The 10,612-nt window shown below is 52.7% G+C and overlaps 1 protein-coding gene across 1 annotated transcript in view; it reads left to right on the forward strand.

Moving 5' to 3' along the window:
• Window positions 1-10,612, forward strand: part of LOC119090964 (regulator of G-protein signaling 7) — a gene marked incomplete at its 3' end in the record, with an annotated part of 85,792 nt that overhangs the window by 66,364 nt on the left and 8,816 nt on the right. The window contains 4 exon segments of the mRNA XM_037213688.1: window positions 3,423-3,532; window positions 7,173-7,289; window positions 7,481-7,552; window positions 9,408-9,590. Coding sequence (XP_037069583.1) covers window positions 3,423-3,532; window positions 7,173-7,289; window positions 7,481-7,552; window positions 9,408-9,590 — 482 coding nt within the window.

A 10,612-nucleotide genomic window follows, 5' to 3' on the forward strand; every position in this document is an offset into this window, starting at 1 on the left:
GGTCACACTCTTAAGGTCACACTCTTAGGAACATTCTTTAAGTGCATGTGCTCTCTATGCTAACACGATATTGCGGAAAAATGGGACGCTATATTAAACGAGGATTTCTGCCGCATGTTTGGGTTTATTTACGTCCGTTGGTACCTCGCCTGTCAGAAGTGGGCAGCTGTGGACGGCGTGGCATGGCTTATGCAAGCGGCACCTTATTTTGCCACCGGATGCAGACTAAAAATACATTTATGGCGTGTTGTTTGCGTTCCAACTTTTATGGGCCTTTTTCAAAAGTCGGGCTATGTCCTGCTGTGGAAAACTTCGTTACCTGTGAAAGATCATTGGCTTGCCGGAAAATGGCAGGGCAAGGGGCTCATACGCCGACATCAACAGCGATAACTTTACTCCGTGTTAAGTTTGGCAAGTTTTTTAGATGTACGGCCATATATTGGGATTACGATGATTTGGCGGGTGCGAAATTGTTGCCACCGATGTCACCGATACATTGCCGATGCGAGTGAAATGATCGGTAATTGAGCTATGGACTGCGACTAATGACGGTAGCTTCTGCGCACGCACGGCGGCATAATGCCAGCGGATGGGTCTCACGGAGATTCATCAATGAATTGTACGCTTTAACAGAAGCACAACGCGTTAATTTAGAAAAGGTGTCATTTATGTTCATACATCCACATACCACCCCAACGACAGAGCAAACCAGTGGTAGCCGGTGAAAAGGAATGTTGCACATTTGGAGATATTGAGGAAGCAAGGATCAGATGTCAGAAGTTCACTTCTAATTATGGGCACTATTTTAAGTGAAAAGACCGCTCGAGACCACACAGCTCTTTACGTAGTATCCGTGTTCCTCAAACGTCATAGTTTGTCGATGTCATGAACGGTTGTTATGATGTTAGAGATGCTGCCACACTGGCCGTACAAAATTGCCGCCCTAACACGCACTTGTAGTACTTCAACTTGTAGAGAGGTTGCCGTAGCGGTGCTGGATGTGTTTGCTGAAGAAAATAGAGTGATATCCTCGTGTTTTGCCCCATTCTCATGAAGCTTTTGAATATTTGTCCGTGAGTTTAAGTTATTTGTTTACACTCACATGTTCGGTTGTTGCGCTTTTCTTAAGCTATTGGATTTCAGGTCTTATTTTCGTAATAACTTTTACCCATGTCCTGCTTTTTACATTATTTAGCACAAAACGCGATTCGTGTTTGCCACTTGGACTGCTTGTACACCACTGATTGAGAGCCAATGGGTGTCAGTTGTACCGGGACACTGTGTTTACGAACGTCAGACGTGGACGACTTGACGGTTGCATTTTTCTTGGCCTTGAATGCCACGTGAGTAATTGGGTGGCAGTATTTTTATGACTTTATGGATGTCTCAGTGACCTTGAGATAGTCTGCACGGGAGTTTGTACATCTTCGCGGGTGTGAGTCTGTACATCTGTACATCTTCGCGGGTGTGAGTCTGTACATCTGTACATCTTCGCGGGTGTGTAGGTCAGAGACTAGAAGGCTTAGACATGAGGAAGGTTAGGGCTCTGAACTGCACCAAATGCTTTTTGAAATGGCTATTGCAGTACAGAACCCCATGTGAATGTGAAACACTCCCTTTACGCCTTTGACAGTGCATCTGTACAAGACCTAGCTGACGTCAGCTGGCTGGCTGACCTGGCTGACGTCAGCTGGCTGGCTGACCTGGCTGACGTCACACGTTCCAGCTCAGGACAGTGCATTATCAAAAGACCGGGCCGAGGCTGGTCGGCTCAGCCAGTGAGAGTGCAGCTGCCGAACAAAAGACAGGCGTTTACGCTGTTGGACAAGGCAGGCGCATTAGCGGGATATCGACATGACAGACTGTGCGTCAATGGTGTTTGTTGGCTGCTCACGAAGGTGGCGCTGCCTCGTGGCAACACGCTGCATTGACTATTGCAGTGGGAATTTCGGTACATAATTGAGGCTATTAAATGAATTAGTTTTAGTGTGAAATATTAGTGCAGATAATTGATACATGGCTCCCACGTGTGCTACGCCATACCAGATCGCTGAGGGCCGCCATTTTGTACGCATCGGGGCCAGCGGCGGTGCATGTAAAAATGGCCACAACGTATCGAAGAATGCTGTTGACAACCCGAAGCATTTTTGAGAACCTTGATAAAGCCTTGCGATGAGATGCAAACCGATGTCCCAACTCCATGGCGCGGTAATGGAGTTGGGACACGGCATTTAAAAGTATGATGAGACATCATTGCATAACGCAGGCGTCGATGCGGCTCAGTGCTACCCGCAGTGCTACCCGCAGTGCTACCCGCAGTGTTACCCGCAGCTTTATCGGCTAAAGCGTCTGCCTCTCAAACCGCCCGTAGCCAGTTGAGCGTGTGACTCGCAACATGCGCTCGCTACATGCCCCTGACTGCTATGGCCTGCGGCGGCTGGCAGTGGCCGGTTGACATCGGATGGGGTCAGGTGAAGGTCAGGTGGAGTTCAGGTGGCAGGACGGGCTGCGCCGCGTGTCGCGGCAAGTAAAACTTCCGCTACAAAACTGTGCCCGTTGAACTGAAATTTTGAGTTCGGATGGTGGGGTCAGTGCTCACAGAACAAGCGCTGCTTAGCGTGAGCTTTGAAAGCAGAAGTACGTCCGCGCAAAAGGTTGGGAGTTAGCCTGTAAATACAAGAATGCCAGCGCCGCTCACCGTTCGCTGTGAATGGCGGACAAATTAAGTTGGGGGCGCGACGACCACGTGGTATCGAATCCACCTAAGGTCACGCGTTTGGCGACAAGGAGGGGAAATCTTTACCGTCTAGTCGTATTTCATAGCATTGTTGGGCGTGCTATAAACCCCAGTACTACATGACTAGCAGGTTATATTGACATCATCCGAGTTTTAGCGCTTGGGCGTCAGGGGTGTCGTGCATGCACCAGACTGTGCTTAACCAGTATGTTTATCCCAACGTCATCTGAACGAGCAATGCAAGGATGCATTCGAAAGATGCCCAGTGCAAATACAAATGCATATCTGTGATAGTTTTATATGAACGGCATATCCAGAAATGGCATGCATGGCATCTCGTTTCTTATGTGTGGAACGTCGGTGCTCGTATACTTTCGGTTATTGATTTGCTATGTTAAGAGTTGTGTCGCTGCAGCTTCAATAGGTAAAACATAGCTTTGCCTATCTGGCAAACTAGAAGAAAAAAAACGAAATATCTCCGGGCAACGGAAGTGCACTCAGCTTGGAAATTTTATCGGAGAGTGATTCGGGAATGCTTTCTGGAATCGCTTTGGAGATAACACATCAACACAAGACTTTCGTAACATTTGTATTGTCTTCTAATGTCAGCACACTAACTAAAGAGCCAGCTGGCGTGACGCACATACCAGCCAGCGGTTGGACAGGTGGCGTCCTGTGTCCGCAGGCGAGGCCCTTCACCTGGCCTCTCTGCTGTGTCAGCACGGCTACTTCTTCCCCGTGGGAGACGCCAAGACTCTCCAGGTCAAGGACGACTCTTCTCTCTACCGGTTCCAGGTCAGTGATGCCTGTCGGGGGTGACGTCATGACCCAAAAATGAAGTCATAATCAATAACGCTATAGGCAAGAGATCTTTCACAGCTGTCGGTTAACGACGCGGTTGAGCCGTTTATTTTTGGCGGGAAAACTTCAGTTTGGCACTGCGGGTGCCGCTCTAGAAGCCACTCCTTGCAGACTTGTGTTTGGTTCCCCGTGAGCAGGGTCGATTGCAGACTTGTGTTTGGTTCCCGGTGAGCAGGGTCGATTGCAGACTTGTGTTTGGTTCGCCGTGAAAGGGGTCGATTGTAGACTTGTGTTTGGTTCCCCGCGAGCGGGGTCGATTGCTGATTGTAGGCTAGTGTTTACATGGCGTGTATCTAAGCTGCTAGATTGTTAGGACAGTCTGCTACCTGATTTTCTATTTGAGGCGACTCCTCCGTGATTAATGCGACTTACCGTCAATTTCCATCATCTGAGAGGTTTTAAAGAGTCGGATACACTGTGCCTACACGACACTGATGAACCCGGAGCCGACTCAAATTCCACCCGGTGTATAGCGCAAGCTTGGCGCCGTGCCTTTGGCTTCGTCCGATCAGGCCTCCAAAGGCGATAGAACCCAACCCGGTTTGATTCAGCCGTGGACTTGATGTCATTCACAAATTCTCACCGTTCTGTCCGATGAAGTCGAGAATTGCACTCGATGTCAGCTGACCTCAGGAGCGAAATTACACGTTTTATGACGACCGCCAGGGGCCGCAGGCCATTGTCGTGTCAAGGTCATAAAAGGTCACCAAAGGTACAGTCGCTCAGCCGGCAGATGGCTGGATACCCGACCGCCTTGGTACGGACTGTGTGTGTTTGCTTTCAAGAGATGGCGTTCGATTAATTGGCACGCCACAAACGTTTAGCTGCCAGCTGGTCACAAGGGGGCTGGGCGGGGCAGAGGGGAGGGGGGGGGGGGGGGTGGCGAGGGGGGGAGGTGCCAGGGGTCTCCTGCGGGTAGCTGCCAGTTTGCATTACACGCGGCGTTACAACTTGTCAGCCCGAATTATCCGTTCAACTGGAATTGCTCTGCCGGCGTGGTGAGGCTTCGGGTGTTCGGAACCAGCTACAGCAGACGAGGGCGCTGCTTCTGGAGCAGGCCTTGAAAGGCGTTTGATACAACTGAGAAAACATACGAGAGCGGTGTTCGGACATTGGTTTTAACCTGAACTATTTGAACGCTTTATCTGTGCAAATCGTTCAGTTCGACCACCACCACGGAGTTTTCATCGGAGAATGAGCTCCTTTGGTGGCGCAGAGCGAACACCAGATCCTTAGTAAAAGATCCCCTTCCGACGTCAGGCACCTTGCGAACCCCACGCTCCCGGGGCGGCGACGTCCCTTCCCAGCGCCGGCGACATCGCTGACGGCTCTTGCTGTCAGTGGGTCCCGGAAGCTTTTAAATCCGACGTCATCCCTGAGGCCTGCGACCAGGCAGTGACGGGCGGCCGGCGGCCGGAGCAGAAGCGGCCGCGCTGATCGCCAGATGGGATCAGCCGCCAGTGCCCGCCGGAAAGCCACGAATAGCTGCCGGAAAGCCACGAGCCCGGCCGGTCGCACTCGGCCTCAGAGGCGCGGGCGTGGCCAGAGACGGCGCTCCGCCGGAGGGCTGACCGCGCCGCTTTGTGTGCCCGAAGCTCGCAAGGTGACCGTTTCTGGACGCCTGATCGTGGCCAGATGTATGACCGCTTCTGGACGCCTGGTCGTGGCCAGATGTATGGCAGAATTCCACAGATGTGATAAATTCAGATTCGATCGGTGGAGGCAGAGAACTTGCGAGACTTTTTTAGATGGAACAGAACGCATTTTGGATGTATTTCTCATTGTGCAACACCGAAGTTCAAATACCAAATTCCTCGCTGAAGCTGTGGGGGCAGGCGCCAAATTTCATCCAAGTCATCCACCCCGTGGAGACGTTTGCTGCTGATGCAAGAGTGCTGTTGTCACGGCTTCTTGGCCTCACATCGCACCACTCATATCGCACCACTGGCCTCACATCGCACCACTGGCCTCACATCGCACCACTGGCCTTACATCGCACCACTGGCCTCACATCGCACCACTGGCCTCACATCGCACCCTTGGCCTCACATCGCACCACTGGCCTCACATCGCACCACTGGCCTCACATCGCACCACTGGCCTCATATCGCACCACTGGCCTCACATCGCACCACTCATATCGCACCACTGGCCTTACATCGCACCACTGGCCTCACATCGCACCACTCATATCGCACCACTGGCTTCACATCGCACCACTGGCCTCATATCGCACCACTGGCCTCACGTCGCACCACTGGCCTCACGTCGCACCACTGGCCTCATATCGCACCACTGGCCTCACATCGCACCACTGGCCTCACATCGCACCACTGGCCTCACATCGCACCACTGGCATCACATCGCACCACTGGCCTCACATCGCACCACTGGCCTCACATCGCACCACTGGCCTCACTTCGCACCACTGGCCTCACATCGCACCACTGGCCTCACATCGCACCCTTGGCCTCACAACGCACCACTGGCCTCACATCGCACCCTTGGCCTCACAACGCACCACTGGCCTAACATCGCACCACTGGCCTCACAGCGCGGCACGGCCCGTAACCCCCGTGGCGTCATGCATGCATTTGTTTGTCGATAGCATCATCATCGTAAAACAATGTTTCTCATTTTCCCATTGCATTACACATACAACATCTACGGCACATATCACCAGAACTGCGTCTTTATCCAACACCTCAGGTTGTTGCGACATGTCGGCTCGTGTTGCCCTCCCCTCCCCCTCTCCCTCTCATCCGATTTGCCGCGGCCTTCCCTGCACGGAAGGCTGAAGAGCGGGTCTGGCCGGGCAGCCGGATGGGCCCTGACGTGATCCATTTAACGGAGCAATCGTGTGTTCTTTAACGGAGCAATCGTGTGTTCTCGCTTCCGGCGGAGGGCCGACGCGAAAATACGACGGCGTTCGCGCTCAATCTCACGGCGATTGATAGATCAGAGAAATATCGGGCTCCTGAAGGTGGGAGCCAAGCGGAAGGCGTTTTTTATCGAGGGGCGGGGTGAAACAGGATTTAGTGACGAGCGGACGGAAGTCGCACAACATTAGCGTTCCACGAAGACAGGCGGGAGAGGGGGAAGACGCTTGTCAGATAGCGAACATGTTAGCCGGACAAAACAATCAGCAAGGGTTTTTGCAGCAGCGGGGAACTGGCCTGATTGCGGGGACGTACTACTCGGCCGGCTGCAGCAGTTCTACATATTAAAATGAAGGTGTTGTGTTTCTCGATGTCAATGGAAGGCGACCGTCAGCCTCTCCACAAGTCCTTTTTCTTCTGAGCAAGAATCACTTGTCCTCAGTTCTCCTGCAGAGCAAAATAGTCGGGAAGACAAAAGTCTTTCACTAAATGATTATTTTTTTAATACTTCGTAGAAGTTTGCCGAGAAGTTCTGACAAGCCCCTGATGTGGATGAAGAAATTAATCAGACTTTCGTCCTCGTAAATATAATGTGCGAGCAGGAGTAAAATGTGGGCTGTCACCAATACTCCGTTGCTATTTTCTGTTTCACCCGCCAAACATCGGTACAACGACATGCTTCCTGTTTGTTCCAGACACCCTACTATTGGCCCTCTCAAAATCACGTTCCGGACTCCACGGACTACGCCATCTATCTCCACAAGAAAATATCAAAAAACAAGCAGAAGCACGGGCTGGAGGACTGCGAACTGGTTCGTGGTCATTGGCCGGTTGCAGCTGCTGAGCACCAGCGCTCGCGCATGTGGCAACGCTGCCGCACCCGCCAAGTCTCCAACGTGATAATTGAACACTGTTCCAACAGGCATACGCCATAAAAGTGGGTGACGCGGCCACAGAGAAGCAATGTCTTCACGTTTAATGATGTCACTTTGGCGTGTTTCAGGAGACCTACAACCAGCTGAAGAAGACGCTGGCCTCGAAGTGGGACTTCGTCGCTATGCAAGCGGACGAGCAGGTTAGATATGGGACCTCTCCCATCCTTCTTCCGTTAAATGACCCTTTCGTCCACTCACCCGCTCACAAATGGACGCTCTGGTCAGGTGAGCAAGGCGATCTACGCAGCGTAAACGGCTTGTATTTGCTCGATATGAGTGTGCGGACCCAAGCCGTGAAGAAAAAAACAAGCAGATCCATCGCCTTGAGGAATGTGATCTGGTACGTGTTTCTTTGCCGATAACAGCTGCTCAACATGCTGTCGCATTCTTCAGGAACGCAACAGATCTGCCGTAGCCTTTACTTGTGACCCACGGGGCTGCATGATTAAATGTTAGAGGTGCTTACTACTAAGTACCAAGTTTATCTCCGTTAAACGCGCCATTCGAAGGTGTAAACTGGCGAACCTAGCTATCTTCGCCTGCGGACCTTGCTATCTCACCTGTGGACTACCTCACATGCAGACCAAACTATCTCGCTTGTGGACCTAGCTACCCTCGGCCTCAGTCCTAGCTACCCTCGCCCACGGACCTAGCGATCCTCGCCTACAGAACTGGCTACTCTTGCCCGCGAACCTAGCTACCCTCGCCCGCGGACCTAGCTACCCTCGCCGGCGGACTTAGCGATCCTCGCTCGCGGACCAAGCTACCCTCACACGCGGACCTAGCTACCCTCGCCTACAGTTTTACATCACCGGAGGGGCGTGACGTGTAGCCTATAATGATACAGACATCTAGAGTGCCGTCGTTGGCTTTGATTTCAGATCTGTTCGCGTCCGCGTGCTGCCCATCCTCTTCCTCGCAGGGCCTCGGCCGTTCGTGGCCACTGATCGTTCTACCCGTGTTTAATGACGCGAACCGTCGGTTGTGGATTCCGTCCACGAACGGGCACCGCTCCCCCTCCTCACCGTCCACGAACGGGCACCGCTCCCCCTCCTCACCGTCCACGAACGAGCACCGCTCCCCCTCCTCACCGTCCACGAACGGGCACCGCCCCTCCTCCTCACCGTCCACGAACGGGCACCGCTCCCCCTCCTCACCGTCCACGAACGAGCACCGCTCCCCCTCCTCACCGTCCACGAACGGGCACCGCTCCCCCTCCTCACCGTCCACGAACGAGCACCGCTCCCCCTCCTCACCGTCCACGAACGGGCACCGCTTCCCCTCCTCACCGTCCACGAACGAGCACCGCTCTCCCTCCTCACTGTCAACGAACGGGCACCGCTCCCCCTCCTCACCGTCCACGAACGAGCACCGCTCCCCCTCCTCACCGTCCACGAGCGGGCACTGCTCCCCCTCCTCACCGCCGCCGTCGCCATACATGATATATGACAGGACACTTATCTGTCTAGGATACTATATGCTATATATATAGATATATAGATATAAAGATATAGATATAGATATAGATATAGATATGTATATATATATATATATATATATATACATGTAAGTGTACTATACTAGTCTAGCATATCACACCAAATTAGAGTACTACACTATACTAGCATACTATGCTAGTCTAGTATAGTGTCGGCGCAAGTTCGGCGCGGTCTGGCTGGAGCCGCTCCCTGTAACTCCGGAACGCAACTTCAGAACTCCGGAACTCCGCATTGTGGAACGACACGCAACGGCTCGTATTGGCGCTGTCCGGATATCAAACCAAGGTGGTATTTGAGGCGTTTTGCTGAGACACACCCTGCGCCAACGTATTTGACCGCGATGAAATGTGCCATAGAACCTGAGCAAGGTTGTGCGTTATCACCGACTAGTCATATATACGTGAGCGGATTAAAAAATAAAACGGCAAATAGGTTTCAAAAAACACCAGCCGTTTGTAGTCTGACCGTGACACCGGTACTGCCTGCCCGCCGCCAGCTCAAGATGGCTAAAGACCGCAAGAAGGGGGACAAGATCGTGTCGGAGAGTCAAGAGCGGGCGTACTGGCGCGTGTACCGGCCGCCACCAGGCTTCACCAACACCCTGGAGACCCCGGTCGTGCCTGACCGCAGTCGGCCGCCGTCGGCCGCGCCAGACACGCCCGACAAACTGGGCAACGAGGTGAGGCGTGCCGCGGGCACGTGCATGTGGGCGGTGGCTTTACGAGAGGGAGGTGCTTTGTGAAAGATGGTTATGTCGAGGGAGGTGCTTATGAGATCAGGCCACACCTGGTGATGCGCTTGTAGAGGATTTTATCAGGAAGATACTCATGGACAGAGGTTGTATGGCCACCGTACTCATGTATGACAGTGGACGGACGATGGACGATGGCTATATTTAAGGATGTTCTTTTGGGCGACGTTTATAGCGGGGAGGTGCTTATGGACTACAGCTTTACCTGAGGGTGTGCTTACGGACAACGGATATATCTGAATATGTGCTTACGGACAACGGATATACCTGAAAATGGGCCTATGGACAATGGTCATGCCGGGAGATAAGTTTATGGACAATGATCATGCCGGGAGATAAGCTTATGGGCAATAGTCATGCCGGGGGATGTGCTTATGGACGATGGCGATGGTGGGGGATGTGCTTATGGACGATGGCGATGGTGGGGGATGCGCTTATGGGCGATGCTTGTAACGAGAGATGAGCTTATGAATAGTAGTTATACCGTGGGAGGAGCTGCTGTGTACAAAAAAGAGATAGGCTGGACGAGTAGTGCGGGAAGATGGACCTCTCTGCGTGAGAGGGTCTGAAAAGCTCTGATATTCCGAGACTCGGTAGGTAGTGCGGGAAGATGGATCTCCCTGCGTGAGAGGGTCTGAAGGGCTCTGATATTCTGAGACTCGGTAGGTAGTGCGGGAAGGTGGATCTCCCTGCGTGAGAGGGTCTGAAAAGGCTCTGATATTCTGAGACTCGGTAGGTAGTGCGGGAAGATGGATCTATCTGCGTTAACGAAGATGTGGTTAAGAGAACCGATCAACATGCAGTTGGCACTGTAACCTTTTTTATATCTTGCCTGAGGCATTTTTTGCTGATCCAGGTGAGACGTAGGCCAGTTGTAAGCCCGTTCCAGGTGAGGCGCAGGTCAGTTGTCAGCCTGTCCTAGGCGAGGCGTAGGCCAGTTGTCAGCCTGT

The sequence above is a fragment of the Pollicipes pollicipes genome, unplaced genomic scaffold (assembly GCF_011947565.3).
Source record: "Pollicipes pollicipes isolate AB1234 unplaced genomic scaffold, Ppol_2.1 Scaffold_3216;HRSCAF=3773_pilon_pilon_pilon, whole genome shotgun sequence".
Lineage (NCBI taxonomy): Eukaryota > Metazoa > Arthropoda > Thecostraca > Pollicipedomorpha > Pollicipedidae > Pollicipes > Pollicipes pollicipes.